The 18,769-nt window shown below is 44.2% G+C and overlaps 1 protein-coding gene across 3 annotated transcripts in view; it reads left to right on the forward strand.

Moving 5' to 3' along the window:
* The window catches only part of enox2 (ecto-NOX disulfide-thiol exchanger 2), a 311,024-nt gene that overhangs the window by 284,387 nt on the left and 7,868 nt on the right, over positions 1 to 18,769 (forward strand). For 2 of the 3 annotated variants that reach the window (XM_010896791.5, XM_010896792.5), the window contains 5 exons: positions 5,413 to 5,533; positions 9,578 to 9,780; positions 12,027 to 12,167; positions 15,767 to 15,823; positions 16,602 to 16,710. In XM_010896791.5, the coding sequence (XP_010895093.1) occupies positions 5,413 to 5,533; positions 9,578 to 9,780; positions 12,027 to 12,167; positions 15,767 to 15,823; positions 16,602 to 16,710 (631 nt within the window). The remainder of the gene's footprint in view (positions 1 to 5,412; positions 5,534 to 9,577; positions 9,781 to 12,026; positions 12,168 to 15,766; positions 15,824 to 16,601; positions 16,711 to 18,769) is intronic. The other variant, XM_020044976.2, reaches the window with a different exon arrangement.

Raw genomic sequence — 18,769 nt, forward strand, 5'->3', positions numbered from 1 at the left:
AGGACTGCCGGGTCTCATTGCACTCCAATGACTGCTTGTGGAAGATCAGTCACCTGCATGCTCAACCGTGGCTGGGGAATGAGCACTCCTCACATATGTGCCAGTGAATACTTCCTGTTTGAGTGAGCAGTGTGATATGTGGAACAGCTTAACCAGCTGCAAAATTGTTATGATGAACGAAGGTCGTAACTAGAAATTGAACATCATGAAATTGAGAAAAGAATAACATTTTGTAAAAATAAATCCAACATTAACAAAAAAACAACACACATTGATTCTGAAACCTTTCCAGTACACAGTTCTCAATGAAATACATTCATGTATTTTAATTGCGCAGCATTCAGTGCAGTACAAACCTTCTGCAGAGCTCAGAAAATGCTAATTACACCAGGAATAGACCCCTGGAGTCTTAACAGGAAGTGCCTTTTCAGTGTGTTGATGCATATTAGCCTTTTCAGTGTGTTAATGCATATTAGCACACTTCTGTTTTATGTAAATACTCCGTTACAGTATTTGGACCCACCACTGATATTCTCTAGCACATGCTAGTGATGCTCATGATGATACGATCAGTGTTATTCACTTCACCTGTCAGTGGTCATAATGTTATGGCTGATCGGTGTGTATTGACGGTAGGCTATGGCTGGGGAAACATGAATAATTAAAAGTTTTCCACTTACAACAGAAGACGAGGTATGTCTGTTAAGACTGCGTCATGCCCTTAACACACATCACCTCGTGACGCAGTCTTAACAGACATACCTCGTCTTCTGTTGTAAGTGGAAAACTTTTAATTATTCATGTTTCCCCAGCCATAGCCTACCGTCAATACATACCGATCAGCCATAACATTATGACTAGACGACTGGGTCAGAGCATCTCCAAAACTGCAGCCCTTGTGGGGTGCAAAACTGCAGCCCATGAGCAAAGGCTGGTCCCTGTGGTCCGATCCAACAGACAAGCTACTGTAGCTCAAATTGCTGAAAAAGTTAATGCTGGTACTCATAGAAAGTTGTCAGAACACACAGTGCATCGCAGGTGGTTGCATATGAGACTGCGTAGCCGCAGACCAGTCAGGTTACCCATGCTGACACTGTCCACGGCCGAAAGTGCCTACACGTGAGCATCCAAACTGAACAACAGAGCAATTGAAGACGTTAGTCTGGTCTGATAAATCTTACATCACGTGGATGGCCGGGTGTGTGAGGGTCGCTTACCTGGAGAACACATGGCACCAGGATGCACTATGGGAAGAAGGCAAGCTGGCAGAGGCAATGTGATGCTTTGGGCAATGTTCTGCTGTGAGATCCTGAGTCCTGCCAATCATGTGGATGTTACTTTGATACGTACCACCTACCTGAGCATTGTGGCAACAGTATTCCCTGATGGCATTGGCCTCTTTCAGCAGGATAATGCGCCCTGCCACAAAGCAAAATTGGTTCAGGAATGGTTTGAGGAACACAACAAGAAGTTGATGGTGTTGACTTGGCCTCCAGATTCCCCAGATCTCAGTCCAATTCAGCATCTGTAGGATGTGCTGGACAAACAGGTCCGATCCATGGAGGCCCCACTTTGGAACTTACAGGACTTGGATCTGCTGCTAACGTCTTGGTGCCTGATGCCACAGCACACCTTCAGAGGTCTAGTGGAGTCCATGCCTCGACGGATCGGGGCTGTTTTTTGACAAAATGGGGACCTACACAATATTAATCAGGTGGTCATAATATTATTGCTGATTGGTGTACATCTCTGTCATGGTCAGGGCCAATCTTCGATTATTTTATTGACTAAAATAACTTGAGTCTTTCCGGTATATAGCCATTGTTAGGAATATTAGAGCCTTCTTATTGTCAGAGACTATTTATAGTGGCTATTAATATATGGACTCTGCATGTGCATCACCGCTGTAAACGGAGAACAGGGAAGTAACGGGTTCGAGGTTTTATTGGTTACATGACCTATAGCAGCGGGTGTAAGGAAATGCTTGATTTTTGTCACATATACATTGCATAGATACACTCAAAAATATAATATCAAGTTTACAAGATATGAAAAATTATGGTATATAGTGTTTTGAATGGTGTATCAGCATGGACTGAATACATGAATTCATGTGGGATTTCCATTCAGATTCCTGGAATTATACAGCCAAACCTGCTGGAAATCTTAGGAATGTTGGGATGTATAAATGGAGTTCTGCAGCAATAACTCACCAACAATCCTTCCTGTGTTCATCAGACAACCTGAACGCACAGAACAGCAGGACTGAAACGTTTCGCTGTCTGCCTGAAACTGTCACAACCCCCATCTGTTACCGTCATTCCACTCATCTATCCATTTGCCTCCATAGACAGTCCCTCATCCATCTGTCTGTCCATTTACCTGTTCAGATCCATTTATTTATCCATCAATCTATTTAGCCATCTATGCTATAACACCTCTTTCTACCAATCTATCTTTCTACTGCACATATTTGTCTTCTGGAACAGATGCATTCTCACAGTTCTCACTGCTCCCCCTCTACTGTCTCAGCATGTGTCCTAATTGACACTTCCCTTCTTAACGTAATGGTTTTGATCATTGCCCTGGGGGAAAAATGGACAATATAGGGACTAACCTTTCCATTGGGATTCAGCCGCAAGACTTTCAGCTCAGCGCACGGACACAGGACTTTTTTACAACGCAATCCAGAAATACCATACAAATACTAAACATGAATGTGTACAGAAATACACCTCTGGGAACCTTAAGCCCCGGTCCTTTGTCACTCAGCTCAGGGAATTGAGTCAAACAGCATTTCTGCTCGGGCTAGACACTAGGGGAAATACATAGAATTGTCTGGAAGAATACAAGCTCCATCTTTGGTACATAAGAAAATAGCTGAATAATATGACCCCTATATCTTACTGCCCAAGTTATTTCCATGAGGGATTAGTAGCTTCTATTTCCACCTTTCTTCTTTTCTTCTACCTCCCTTCATAATCCATTCCTCCTCGCTTTTATCACTTTTGCTCCTTTACTGCATTAGCTGGAGAGTAGGGACCTGCTGTCATCTGGGCTGAATCCAGATGCTGTGTGTGTGCTTGTATCTGTGTGTGTGTGTGTGTGTGTATCTGTTTTCCTGTGTGTGCATCCGTCTGCCTGTGTTTTTCTTTCTGCCAGTGTGTGTCCGTATCTGTCTGCCTGGGCCTATGTTGTGTCAGTGTTGAGGCTGGGTCCCGCTTGGCGTCAGGGTGACAGCGGTGACAGATGGATTTAGTGTGACTCAGTGCTTTGGGATCCCTGTGTATACCTCAGCTCAGTCTCTGGCTCCCTGCGCACTGTTGGACTTGTCTGTCTGTCTGTAGACTGACTACATTATAAAGGTAAGAACCAGAATACATACTGAACATCAGGCAGTTGGCTCTATCTTTATATTTCACCCACTCTCCATAGAGTCCCATACCTATCATAATAAATTTTATAATACCTTTATCTTTACCCTTGTTTCAAGTGTCTTGGTGTCCTTGCATCCAATGTCCTCTGCACTGATCCTCTCCAGAAGTTTCATATTTATTTAACACACATACAAATACAGTAAGTGATGCTATAATCAGGTGTGTGCTTTTTAAAGGGTGGGCTTCATAGGATTCTTTCAGAAGGTTTCAGTGGAGGAGCTGGGACTGTGCTGTCCTCACTTCAAGGTGAAGCTGGTTCCGCAGGCTTGGGGTTTGATAATTTCCTGAAGGTAGGGAAGGGTAGTTTCCTTACTGCTCTGTAGGTAGGACCGTGGTCTTGTACTGTTGTGGATACAAGCTTTATCTGGACAGCATTCCACCAGAAGAAGAGCCGCTCCGTCGATTATGAGCTGAATTTGGTAGGCCGACATCGAAAGCAAAGATTTTGTCATGGTGAGATGTGTGCAGCTACCTGGGTGTTAGTAGGGGCACAGGCAGATGGATCTAGGAGGATGAGAATAGAGGGGAGACCAGGGAACGCAATAAGATGAATAAACAAACTGCTCATGTCCCAGTGCCATATTTTCAAAGTGTCTGACAAAGTCATCCATAGAGAAGAAATATGGAGGGGGTGAAGGATTAAGGAGAGAGAAGGTGGCAAGGGGTTTCCGGGGGTCGTTTTTAAAAGTCTGTACACGTTTATACCACTCTAGACATTGTGCTAACTTCAACGATTGGTTTTTTGGCTTGTTGACCAATGCAAAGTCTAATGTAACTAGACTCCATGATGTTACCTTCACTTTTTGTGCTGAAAGTCTAATATACTGCATATTGAAACTGTGATGTTAACCTTATTGTTAGTGCTGCTGGCTAGTAAACACACCAAACAATCTCTTATAGACACTGTGATGCTAACTTCCCTGTTAGAGCTTCTAGCTAGTCACATACCAAACAGGCTAATATATGTAGATGCCCTGATGCTAACTTCACTGTTTGTGCTACTGGCTAGTAAACACACCAAACAGTCAAGAATATCTAGATGCCTTGATGCTAACTTCACTATACGCACTTGTGATGACTAGATACAATAAACAGTGAATCCTTTCAGGCAGCAGATGACATCTAATAGCTACTCAGTGAGGCAGGTTAAAAGCTTAACAGCTGGTGATGAACTCCATTGCTGACTTTGCAGATGGGTGCGTTGATTTGACTGACTGTTTGACCTCTGTGACTTGGCCAGAAGTTCAATGATAATAAAGAAACCAGACCGACTGATGTTTACTTCAAGCGTTTTGTTTGTTTTGGGGATGTGTTGTGAATGGGAATTGTGATTTTCTTTTCATTTGTGTCTGTGTATGTGTGTTTGTTCTATGTACACTCGCCTCATTAGACAGAACAGCCCTGCTGGGCTAAACCGACACACAAACTGCTAGCTGAAATACACTACTGTTTCTCACATCTGCTTCCCCCCACACACATGCATCTACGCACATGCATCTACACAGCAGGTTGTGCCACCAACTGAGCTGGTTGCTCCGGGGTAAAGTTTCCACTAGACAGATTTAGGATCCATCCCCATCCCCAAACCTAACCATTGCTTGGTGAGATTAAAAACCAACCCAAGATCAGCATCTACAGGGAACCTCACCCTACACCCAGCTAGCCACAGTGGCCATCGTTCACTTCAGGACAATGACAGCTGCTGTTCTCTGTAATCCTCTGACTCATCAGAGCTCCAGAGGGAGAGTTCAGTCCTGCTCTGAGACCTGTCATCATGCCTTATCTCCACTCCTAATGTTCTTGTCTATCGGTAGAAGCTGGCAAGTTCTAATGTAGGAGTAGTGTATAATAGGCATTGCCCACTGCTGTGTCCTCTAGCGTGAGTGCTGCAGTCAAGCTGCTCAGGTGTGTGTGTAGGATAGCATCCAGCCATAATGGTCCTGTGGTGTGTTCCATCTTTTTGTTTCCTCTCCAGGAGATCAGGAACATGCAGAACGAGGAGCTGATGGGGATCAGACGAGAGGAGGAGATGGAGATGTCCGATGATGACATGGAGGATACGCGCGACCCTGACGGCAAGGACTGCGATGACTCAGGTACACACACGTGCATGTACGCCTACTGGCAGAGAAGACTCAAAAAACAAACCAGTGTCTGTCTAAATGGCCAAAGCACAGTCACAAATGTGTGTTTTACTTAATGCTAGCTGCAAGCTACCCTTTTTGCTCTCTTAGGGTTGTTTTGAAGTGCCCACCGCTAACATGCTATTAGGGCCCGTTAAGGCCTTAACACAAATTAGGCTGTTTATGTCCACTAAACTTCTGTGCTAGTCACAGTTTGTCCATAACGAACACCATGTTCAAGCATAAGGGTGTCCATCAGTGCACGTGGCACCAGGACACCCTAGGCCGCAGGTCGATGATCGACTTTGTTGTCGTCTCATCTGACCTGCGGCCGTATGTCTTGGACACTCGGGTGAAGAGAGGGGCGGAGCTGTCAACTGATCACCACCTGGTGGTGAGTTGGATCCGATGGCGGGGGAGGAAGCTGGACAGACTCGGCAGGCCCAAGCGTACTGTAAGGGTCTGCTGGGAACGTCTGGCCGAGTCTCCTGTCAGAGAGATCTTTAACTCCCACCTCCAGCAGAGTTTCGACTGGATCCCGAGGGAGGTTGGAGATATTGAGTCCGAGTGGACCATGTTCTCCACCGCCATTGTCGAAGCGGCCGCTCGGAGCTGTGGCCGTAAGGTCTCCGGTGCCTGTCGAGGCGGCAATCCCCGAACCCGGTGGTGGACACCGGAAGTAAGGGATGCCGTCAAGCTGAAGAAGGAGTCCTATCAGGCCTGGTTGGCTTGTGGGACTCCTGAGGCAGCTGACGGGTACCGACAGGCCAAGCGGGCTGCAGCCCGGGTGGTTGTGGAGGCAAAAACTCGGGCCTGGGAGGAGTTCGGTGAGGCCATGGAGAAGGACTATCGGCTGGCCTCGAAGAGATTCTGGCAAACCATCCGGCGCCTCAGGAGAGGGAAACAGTGCCCTACCAACGCTGTTTACAGTAGAGGTGGACAGCTGTTGACCTCAACTGAGGATGTCGTCGGGCGGTGGAAGGAGTACTTCGAGGATCTCCTCAATCCCGCTGACACGTCTTCCATTGAGGAAGCAGAGGATGAGGGCTCAGAGGTGGACTCGTCCATCACCCGGGCTGAAGTCACTGAGGTGGTCAAGAAACTCCTCGGTGGCAAGGCACCGGGGGTGGATGAGATCCGCCCTGAGTACCTCAAGTCTCTGGATGTTGTGGGGCTGTCTTGGTTGACACGCCTGTGCAACATCGCGTGGCGGTCGGGGACAGTGCCTCTTGGATGGCAGACCGGGGTGGTGGTCCCTCTTTTTAAGAAGGGGGACCGGAGGGTGTGTTCCAACTATAGGGGGATCACACTTCTCAGCCTCCCCGGGAAAGTCTATGCCAGGGTTCTGGAGAGGAGAATACGGCCGATAGTAGAACCTCGGATTCAGGAGGAACAGTGTGGTTTTCGTCCGGGCCGTGGAACACTGGACCAGCTCTATACCCTCTACGGGGTGTTGGAGGGTTCATGGGAGTTTGCCCAACCAATCCACATGTGTTTTGTGGATTTGGAGAAAGCATTCGACTGTGTCCCTCGCGGCATCTTGTGGAGGGTGCTTGGGGAATATGGGGTCCTGGGTCCTTTGCTAAGGGCTGTCAGGTCCCTGTACAACCGAAGCAGGAGCTTGGTCCGCATTGCCGGCAGTAAGTCAGACTTGTTCCCAGTGCATGTTGGACTCCGGCAGGGCTGCCCTTTGTCACCGGTTCTGTTCGTAATTTTTATGGACAGAATTTCTAGGCGCAGCCAGGGGCCGGAGGGTGTCAGGTTTGGGGACCACACAATTTCGTCTCTGCTCTTTGCAGATGATGTTGTCAAGTTGGCCCCTTCTAACCAGGACCTTCAGCATGCACTGGGACGGTTTGCAGCCGAGTGTGAAGCGGTGGGGATGAAAATCAGTACCTCCAAATCTGAGGCCATGGTCCTCAGTCGGAAAAGGGTGGCTTGCCCACTTCAGGTTGGTGGAGAGTGCCTGCCTCAAGTGGAGGAGTTTAAGTATCTAGGGGTCTTGTTCACGAGTGAGGGAAGGATGGAACGGGAGATTGACAGACGGATCGGTACAGCTTCTGCAGTAATGCAGTCGATGTATCGGTCTGTCGTGGTGAAGAAAGAGCTGAGCCGCAAGGCGAAGCTCTCGATTTACCAGTCAATCTACGTTCCTACTCTCACCTATGGTCATGAGCTTTGGGTCATGACCGAAAGGACAAGATCCCGGATACAGGCGGCCGAAATGAGCTTTCTCCGCAGGGTGGCCGGGCGATCCCTTAGAGATAGGGTGAGAAGCTCGGTCACCCGGGAGGAGCTCAGAGTAGAGCCGCTGCTCCTCCACATCGAGAGGGGTCAGCTGAGGTGGCTTGGGCATCTTTTTCGGATGCCTCCGGAACGCCTTCCTGGGAAGGTGTTCCGGTCCCGTCCCACCGGGAGGAGACCCCGGGGAAGACCTAGGACACGCTGGAGGGACTATGTCTCCCGGCTGGCCTGGGAACGCCTCGGTGTCCCCCCGGAAGAGCTAGAGGAAGTGTCTGGGGAGAGGGAAGTCTGGGCATCCCTGCTTAGACTGCTGCCCCCGCGACCCGGCCCCGGATAAGCGGGAGAAGATGGATGGATGGATGGATGTCCACTAAACTAAATTAATTAACCACTGATGTTAACCATTTCCAAACAGACCATAATATTCACCTCATCATTCAGATGACCCTCCGCTTCATTTGAAAGAGGTTATAGTGAAGAGAAGGCAGGAGAAGACATAGGGACTGCTAGATTTTTTCTACTGTGTTTCATATATTTTTCCTCGTTATGATCTCTAAAATGTGCCAATATGGCAGCCTCCTCAAATTACTATGTGAATATATGCAAATGTATTCATCAACCCACCAGCTTTTGATTCCCACCTCTTTTAAAGTGCGACCTTGCTTATCAGAAAACACTGATAACGATCGCTGTCAGGATGCTGTCACCATGTTGGAAGGGAACGCTGTCGGGAAGGGCACAGGATTTGATCGGAGGGACAGGTGTTGATGTGACACCCTCCATATGTATTCAAACGGTCTCACTTCACACCTGCTAGGGCTCTATGTAATCCCTGAGTACTAGGGGAGGGGAATGTTTATTTTTCCACTGATACTGTGTAAGGACCCATATCTCTTTGCTGTCAATCATACAGACAGGGGTTCTGTTCGACCAATCGGCAGGCTTGAAAATGAACACTTACCGCATAGGCTGAAAGCTTCAAAAAGTATGTGTCGTTTAAAGCAAATTGATGCTAATTGCTAAATGTCATCTTCCTATTGATACAGCAAGAGTGAGAAAGGGCCAGTGCTTTTCCATTGATACAATGCAGATTGAAAATGGGTTAGCGCTTCTCCATTGATACAGTGCAGAGTGAAAATGGGCTGCTTCTACCTGTCAACAGCCCTACACTGAGCTGCCAGGGTCGATATTGAAGCCTGTCACGTTGCAGAGGGGGAATCGGTCGGCTACCCTGGAGCGCAACCTAATGAGGCTTTCTGATCAATAAATACACACCTCATCCTAAACCCTCCCTCCTGCAGACTAACACACATACACACACACACACACACATACATTACCCAGAACAGATGGATGACTCAGAGGTGTCTTGTGTCTAGAAGTCTGTCTCTCCCGGTTCAAACTGACAGAAGCCTGATTCAAAGAAGCCAGCAGGATTGCATTTGTTGTATGTACCTCACACCCTCACTCAAGCCTTATCTCCCCGGCTCAGCCACTCAAACACAGCCTCTCATTACATCACGCACGTTCCTTCAGACAGAAGTGGAGATAAAAAGACTCCTCGTCAAAGCCCAGTGGAACAGTTGCTGGGTAGTTCCCTATTTTCTGTCTGTTCAATTAGACAGGTTAGGATTTCAAAGCCCCCTCACATCATCAGGCATTTAAAGGTATTTACGCCTATATTGTATATGCAGTAGATATGTCAAATGTTCTATGCCTTTGGCTTACCTATGGAGCGTGTATGTGTCCACATGTGCGCGCGTGTGTGTTTAGGCCTTGCTGCCCAGGCGGAAGCCCTGAAGGAAGAGAACGACTCTCTGCGCTGTCAGCTGGACGCCTACAGGAACGAGGTGGAGCTGCTGAAACAGGAGCAGGGCAAGAACCAAGAGCACTTACACCCACAGCACAGTGAAGAGGATGCCAGTAGGCAGCAACAACTAACCTTTTTACAACAGGCCCTACAAGGCATGCAAAAGGTACTACTACCACACACACAGACAAATGCAGAGTAGCATAGCTTCCTGAAGCAGGTCCTTCTTTTTTGTGTTTTTTTTGTTTGTCCTGGTGCCACACTGATAGTATACACTTGCAGATGTTGGCTGGTGACAAACAGGGTTGGGTTTATTGTGGTGACAAACAGGGATGGGGTTAATTCTGTTCCCATTCCAGTAATTTTGGAAATCACACAGCTGTGTTTACTGGGAAGAACAAAATGGTTTCGATTAAATGTACTTTTAATGGGTGCCTGAGAGTAAGGTGGATAGTAAGAATGAACAACAGAATTCAAATTTCCAGAATTTGATCAATGCTGTTTAAGCCCTATTTCTAAAAAACTGTTGACTTTCTGTTTGAAAGAGCAGTGATAAAGTGCTCTCTTAAAGCATTATGTTCACCTCGTCTGACTTTTGAAGATAGTTTGGCGGCCTCTCTTTTATGCATCGAGCCAGAGCGATTCTTCAACTTGTCAGTATGCTTATTAATATATGTTAACGTATGTTAATGGCATGCAAATGAATGTCTCTTCGCTATCACACCCACGATTGAAGCACAATCAAGGCCTGGATCCACAGGTTAATTATTAATAACTTTGCAAGGAGGGGGGCAGCTTTTCTATGCACACCTAAGTAAATGGAAAGAGTGTAGGCTTTTTATTTGTCACAAATGTGATCTATCACAACATTTGGTTATCCAATAATTTCACTTATTACAGAAAGGCAAATTACCATCACTTTTTGATTCTCCAGTGAACCAGATATGGAGTGATTTGAGTCATTGTTTTTATTATAGGTACTGTATAGCTATTAGCTAACCATCTACAGTAATCTCTTTCTAATTTAACGTGTTGAATGTAGTGTAGCAATTCTGTTATACCTGTTGTTGGTTTGGATGTTAACTAATGTAGGGAACTAGTTTCGAGAACCATGGAGTTTCAACTAATTGGTTTGACAGTGCGTAAACAGACACCACATCTGTACACACTTATCATGTGCATCCACACCCACTTTTTAATAGTGTAAACACAGTCTGTCACATAGTAAACCGCGGATCGAATCCAGCCTTGGCAACAACATTCATCCCTTCTAATAGTGGGCCGGCAGAACAAGGCCTGATTCCTTTTCTTGTTGATAATTGCCTGTTGTTCCCCTTTAACTTCAAACTGAATTGATAGCTAGTAGATGATTTTAATATTGACTCTGTGCAGAGGCCGATGTTAAGCTTGAATTTGACCCCAAATAAACCAACAAGGAAGTCTCCGCTGTGTTAAGTGGTTGCATGAAACTAATCGGTACGTCAAACAAAGCACTCAACCGTGCCAGCCTACTATTTAGTTCTGTTTGCCATAAATTGAGTGTCTGAACTCTGTATTAGTTTAGATGCTCTACAGAAACCAATACCAGCTGGAGGGGTTTTTAATAAAAGTATTTCCTTGAGAGAGAAAAAAAATACTGTTGGTAATATAAACAAACCCTCAGGCAGGAAATCTGTTGCTCCCATCACCTGCTGGGTTGTCAAAGAGGCAAGCAGACAACGATCATAGTAAATAAAAATAAACATTTCAGCAAAAAATAATGCATTGAGACCTGCTTATTTGAATAGACAGATGGTAATTACATTTCTAACATGCAGGTTTGAACATTTCCATGAAAAGATTAAATGAATAGATTCAAATAGAAGGAAGAGACGAGGATTGGATGTTTCCTATTTCCCATACTTAATTGCATTACTGGGCTCAGGCATATTACCATGAAATATTATCAGCAGGTGATTTGAGTCTTCCCAAGTCGAGTGTCTTTCTTCCACTTCAAATCATGGAATATGTGCACACTGCAGCCTAAACTAAATGAGACGGTGATGTGTTTTTCTTCCCAAGCTGAAATAAGGAGAAGGGGATTTATTCAGCTCCTGGATTGAACCTGGTGTGTTAGTGGTTAGAAAAGCTATTTGAACTTAAACTTTCTTAATCAATGGCAAAACATAAGGTTTATGCATTGAGATCTGATGCATTAAGGTTTAGTAAATGGCAAGTGGCATACGCCCTTTATAAACAAGCATCTGTGGCCAACCATACTACTTCTTAATGTAACATTAATGTTGTTTAGCCTGTACGGCTATCTGTATCTTCTCAATAAAAAGGGTTAGAGTTAGGGTAGCTAATGCATTCTCTGTAGCTCTTAAGGGTTAGTATGTATAAGTGGCAAACTGTATCCTACTCTGTTTTCAGCAACTGCTGAAGATGCGTGAAGAAATGAAACAGCGCGAGGTTGAGTTGGAGAAGAGTATGGAGGACAAACAGCAGTTGGAAAGCCAAGTACAGAGCCTCAAGGAAGGACTGGAGAGTCTGAAGACACAACACAAACTGCCGGTCAGTAACGAACAAATATAATTACATAAAATAAAAACATTACTTTTACTGTCAATTGCACACATGGTCCAATTGATATTTGACACTGATCACCCCGGGAGCAATTACTAGCCCCTCAACCTACAACACATGCCAAGCTTAACTGTTTGGTTGGTTTAAAAGGCTCCTGAGGTTTTGAAATGGAAATTCCATATCTTATTTGTGCTATAATTAGAATTACATATGTTCACTTTTTATTTTAAATGCATGAGAAATATTTCTCAAACAATCAATCAGCTACCAGGCTGGGGTATACTTTATTTTGTTTGATTTCACAATGGTTAAAGAAGTGTCCTCGATTGACATCAATTTTAACAGTTAATTTAGAATCCTATGGAGAGGTGTCAAGTAGAATGCCTTATAAAGTATGATTTAGAATGCCATAGAAAAATACATTTATCATTGTTATACTTAATATAATTAACTCAAAGGGCTTTTCTAATAATCAAACATTTTACCAAAGTGAAATTATGGAGGCTGATTGTCTCTAGTTAGCTTCGGATGATGCTGTGGACAGAGATAAAGAGACAACATCAAGCCTAGCCTTCTCAGTTTAGGAACTAGTTTTGCTAAACATTCGCCATGTATCACTGATTTTTGAATGACAGTGCCACATCTTAAACTATTACAAGCTGACTAGCTTTACACAAAACCATTAAAACAGTATTTACTATGTGAAAGGTAACCACTGTTAATGGTATCACACAGTAGTCTTACTGTGGATATGAATGTGAAATACTCTTTCAATTTACTCATTTAGCGTAGAGGTTAGTTGAAAGTGAGGTTTTGTGCTTTAGAAAGCTGCAGTGATGGCTTAGTAAAACAACTCTACATAGCCTACGAATCTGACGGTGCAAATTTCATAAGCTGTATATCTCTGGCGGCTACAATCTTTGCTGTCCTCTGCTGTGCTCTTTCAGCTGGTACTAAAGTTTCTCTTGCTCGAGGGATAACGTCAGCTGCGTGGAATCCGAAGAGGAGAGTTGACAAGAAAATTAGTTGCGGGTTCAATCAGCTATTTAATTGGATAAAGATAATACTAATATGAGGGGAGTCAAATGGTGCATGCTCTGTGTTTGATTGCTTGACTCAGTTTCTGGCATTTCATTTCTCATCAGGCATTTCATTTCTCATCTCTGAAACCCACTTAGCAAGTGAAGAGAGATTGAGGTCTTGTGGAGTTTGGCAAATCATTCTGGCAAAACCTGGTGGCTGGGCAAGCTATCCATTCAAAACAAAGAGCGACACAGAGTTGTCAATAAAGGGTTAAACACCGCAGATTAATTTGCAACTAGGCACCAACAGGTGTCCACCTCCCAAACAGGAAATATGTTAATTAAAGTAAGGTATATACACTCACCTAAAGGATTATTAGGAAGACATGTTCAATTTCTCATTAATGCAATTATCTAATCAACCAATCACATGGCAGTTGCTTCAATGCATTTAGGGGTGTGGTCCTGGTCAAGACAATCTCCTGAACTCCAAACTGAATGACAGAATGGGAAAGAAAGGTGATTTAAGCAATTCTGAGCGTGGCATGGTTGTTGGTGCCAGACGGGCCGGTCTGAGTATTTCACAATCTGCTCAGTTACTGGGATTTTCACGCACAACAATTTCTAGAGTTTACAAAGAATGGTGTGAAAAGGGAAAAACATCCAGTATGCGGCAGTCCTGTGGGCGAAAATGCCTTGTTGATGCTAGAGGTCAGAGGAGAATGGGCCGACTGATTCAAGCTGATAGAAGAGCAACTTTGACTGAAATAACCACTCGTTACAACCGAGGTATGCAGCAAAGCATTTGTGAAGCCACAACACGCACAACCTTGAGGCGGATGGGCTACAACAGCAGAAGACCCCACCGGGTACCACTCATCTCCACTACAAATAGGTAAAAGAGGCTACAATTTGCACCAAAATTGGACAGTTGAAGACTGGAAGAATATTGCCTGGTCTGATGAGTCTCGATTTCTGTTGAGACATTCAGATGGTAGAGTCAGAATTTGGCGTAAACAGAATGAGAACATGGATCCATCATGCCTTGTTACCACTGTGCAGGCTGGTGGTGGTGGTGTAATGGTGTGGGGGATGTTTTCTTGGCAAACTTTAGGCCCCTTAGTGCCAATTGGGCATCGTTTAAATGCCACGGCCTACCTGAGCATTTTTTCTGACCATGTCCATCCCTTTATGACCACCATGTACCCATCCTCTGGTGGCTACTTCCAGCAGGATAATGCACCATGTCACAAAGCTCGAATCATTTCAAATTGGTTTCTTGAACATGACAATGAGTTCACTGTCCTGAAATGGACCCCACAGTCACCAGATCTCAACCCAATAGAGCATCTTTGGGATGTGGTGGAACAGGAGCTTCGTGCCCTGGATGTGCATCCCACAAATCTCCATCAACTGCAAGATGCTATCCTATCAATATGGGCCAACATTTCTAAAGAATGCTTTCAGCACCTTGTTGAATCAATGCCACGTAGAATTAAGGCAGTTCTGAAGGCAAACGGGGTCAAACACAGTATTAGTATGGTGTTCCTAATAATCCTTTAGGTGAGTGTATATCATTAAAATACAATGTTATTATCAATGAAATAAAAAAGTGGGGCAATTCCGTTTTCATGTAGGCTATTTAGTATTGCAGAAACACTACAGACGACAGAACTGTCAGATCTGAACAGCCATTCAGTGGTCCTGGTAGTCTGGCTAGAATAAGAGCAGAAGACAACATGAACAAAACTGAGAGACCACTGCACCTTTTTCTTTCCTTTCCAAAAAAGTTGAAAAGGAAGGTTTTGAGTGAGGAACAGAAGGGTTAAAATTAAGAGACCACTGCAAATTGAAGGCTTCTGTTCCTCAATCAAAACTTTCCTTTTCAACTTTTTGGAAAGGAAAGAAAAAGGTGCAGTGGTCTAAATTTTTTCCAGAGCTGTATGTGATATATCAACTTAATCTGTATATTTCTCAGAAGAATGTATTTTCTTCAGGATTGCTTATGTCACTCTTACTCTCTTAACTTTTTCTTCTGCAATCTTTTTCCTCCTTTTCACTCGTCATCCTTCTTTCTTCCTTTCCTTTACCTTTCCACCTCACTCTTCTACACTCTCCTCGCTTCACTGACAGTAGCTAGCTAACTTAGTGTATATAGCCAACATTAGCTAGCATAACCTATTTAAAACCTAGAGATCATCGATCTATGTAATAAATTATGACATTATAACATCACTAGGTAGTATCTCAAACGATTGAAACCTCGCTTGGAAAGACGTTTGTGGGAAGAGTTGGCTTTTGTTTTCTCCTTTCAATTTGTGTACTATTAAGCCCCACCAGGCGATTGGAATTCCTAACTTATCAGTGACCTGAATTCATCAGTTAAGCGCAAGGAAAGAGTGCACCCCCGCCTAGTTTGACACTACAAATCCGGGACCATTGGCTCAGTCTGTCTTAATCATCTTGGAATAGTTGAGTGTTGCTGAGTGTGCACGCTTGTGTTTACATAAGCATCTGACATGTTAGACAGTGATGGTTGTTCTCCCTTTTTATAATTGACTCCAGCTGGAGACCACACCGACAGACGACCGAGGGAGCGAGGAAAATGCTAATCAAGTCAATGTAAGTGGAGACGGGGCTGAGACTGTCTATTCCCCTTTCTGTTCTCTCTCTCTCATTCGGTCTTGCTGGTTTTCTCTCTCTCTCTCTTTCATCTGTTGCTCTCTGTCCTCATTCTCCTTACTCTCTCCCATATCTCACTTGTTCTTTCTTCTGCTCTCTCTCTCTCTCTCTCTCTTTCCAATGACATGACAGATCATTACAGGCCAATCCAGTGTAGGAGGACTTTATTTGTCAGCGGATAAATCACTGAGACACAACTGGGTTAGGAAATCAAGGGCTTGTCCCATCATTCTCTCTCTCACACACACACACACCCACACACAGAGTAATGAAGAACATTGCCCCCGGGGAAAACGTCAAGAAATGCCACCATGCCTGGGTCAGGCAAGGCAATGGCCATGCACATGCCGTGCGTTCCCCCAGACACAGACACACACCCACATAAATGAGTCACAAACGGACACAGATAAGCAAACGTACCCTCCCTCTGCCAGCCTGTCAGGAGCCTACAGTAAACAACAGCTTGATCATTAGCATGGCTAACACTATCGGCTCCCTGTTTCTATCCCTCTGTCGATCTGTTTCCTCTCACTGTTATAACTGTTGGCTCCCTTTCTGACTTCTCTCCCAGCCTTCGTGTCCCCCCTCCTCAACTCTTCTGCATTGAATCGATCTGATGTGAATGTGTGTGCTGGGGCTGCTGAGCGCTCTCTGGCCGTTTGTCTTTCGGTCTGTGTCTCTGGCAGTCTAACAGTTTTTTCTCAATTTTCTCCTGTAGGAGACGTCAGTGCTAGCAGTGGTATCTTGCAGTCAGGAGAAGGACAGTTTGCCCCCAGAGAAGATCCCCTCCAGTCCTGTTCACTCTGAGAGAGAGGCCTTGCTTGTTGGTATGTTAACATAACCTCACTAAACATACAGTGGATATAAAAGGTCTACACACCCCTGTTAAAATGCCAGGTCCTTGTGATGTAAAAACATAAGAAAAAGATAAATCATGTCAACTTTTTCTACCTTTAATGTGACCTATAATGTGAACAATTCAATTAAACTGAAATCTTTGAGAAAAAAAATACAAATTAAAAAAAACTCACAATAACCTGGTTTCATGAGTGTGCACACCCTTTGTTGAAGCACCTTTCGATTTTATTACAGCACTCAGGTCTTTTTGGGTAGGAGTCTATTTGCATGGCACATCTTAACGTGGCAATATTTGCCCACTTTGTTGCAAAAGCGCTCAAAATCTGTCAGATTGCGAGGACATCTCCTGTGCACAGCCCTCTTCAGATCACCCCACAGATGTTCAATTGGATTCAGGTCTGGGCTCTGGCTAGGCTATTCCAAAATGTTAATCTTCTTCTGGTAAAGCCATGCTTTTGGGGATTTGGATTTGTGCTTTGGATCGTTGTCGTGCTGAAAGGTGAACTTCCTCTTTATCTTCAGCTTTCTAACGGACGCCTGAAGGTTTTGTACCAAAATTGCCTGGTATTTGGAATTGTTCATAATTCCCTCCAACCGGTTCCAGCTGAGGAAAAACAGCCCCAAAGCATGATGCTGCCACCACCATGCTTCACTGTTGGTATGGTGTTCTTTGGGTAATGTGCAGTGTTGTTTTTGCGCCAAACATACCTTTTGCCAAAAAGTTCAACCTTGGTTTTATCAGAACATAACACATTTTCCCACATGCTTTTGGGGGTTTTGATGTTTGTTTTTGCAAACTTCAGCCGGGCTTGGATGTTTTTCTTTGTAAGAAAAGGCTTCCGTCTTGCCACCCTACCCCATAGCCCATTCTCATTAAGAATACGGGAGATTGTTGTCACATGTAGCACACAGCCATTACTTGCCAGAAATTCCTGCAGTTCCTTTAATCTTGCTGGTCAGGAAGTCTCCCTGACCAGTTTTCTTCTCGTCTTTTCATCAATTTTGGAGGGACGTCCAGTTCTTGGTAATGTCTCTGTGGTGCCATATTTTCTCCACTTGATGATGACTGTCTTCACTGTGTTCCATGGTATATCTAATGCTTTGAAAATTCTTCTCCTGACTAATATCTTTTTGCGCCAAACATACCTTTTGAAATTTTGTCTAAAAAGTTCAACCTTGGTTTCATCAGACCATAACACGTAGCACACAGCCAGTACTTGCCAGAAATTCCTGCAGTTCCTTAAATGTTGCTGTAGGCCTTTTGGAAGTCTCCCTGACCAGTTTTCTTCTCCTCTTTTCGTACATTTTGGAGGGACGCCCAGTTCTTGGTAATGTCTCTGTTGTGCCATATTTTATCCACTTGATGATGACTGTCTTCACTGTGTTCCATGGCATACCTAATGCTTTGGAAATTATTGTATACCCTTCTCCTGACTGATATCTTTCAACAATGAGATCCCTCTGATGCTTTGGAAGCTCTCTGCAGACAATGGCTTTTGCTCTGAGATGCAACTAAGAAAATGTCAGGAAAATCCTACCAGAACAGCTGAACTTTATTTGTGATTAATCAGAGTCACTTTAAATGATGGCAGGTGTGTAATTACTTCTATTTAACATGAGTTTTAATGGTATTGGTTAATTCTGAACACAGCCACATCCCCAGTTATAAGATGGTGTGCACACTTATGCAACCAGGTTATTGTAAGGTTTTTATTTTTCATTTTCCCCCCTCAAAGATTTAAATTTGTTTTTCAATTGAATTATTCACATTACTGGTCACATTAAAAGTGGAAAAGGTTCTGACATGATTTATCTTTGTCTCATTCTTTTACATCACAAAAATCTGGCATTTTAACAGGGGTGTGTAGACTTTTTATATCCACTGTATCTAGAAACTTACTAAAACATTCTCAATTAACATAACCAGAACCTAACTAGAACATCACTTAAGATTATTACAACCTTACTAAAACATCTCTTACCGTTACGAAAACCTTCATAGAGAAAAAAAATAAAAATTCAGAACGT

The sequence above is a fragment of the Esox lucius genome, chromosome 4 (genome assembly GCF_011004845.1).
Source record: "Esox lucius isolate fEsoLuc1 chromosome 4, fEsoLuc1.pri, whole genome shotgun sequence".
Lineage (NCBI taxonomy): Eukaryota > Metazoa > Chordata > Actinopteri > Esociformes > Esocidae > Esox > Esox lucius.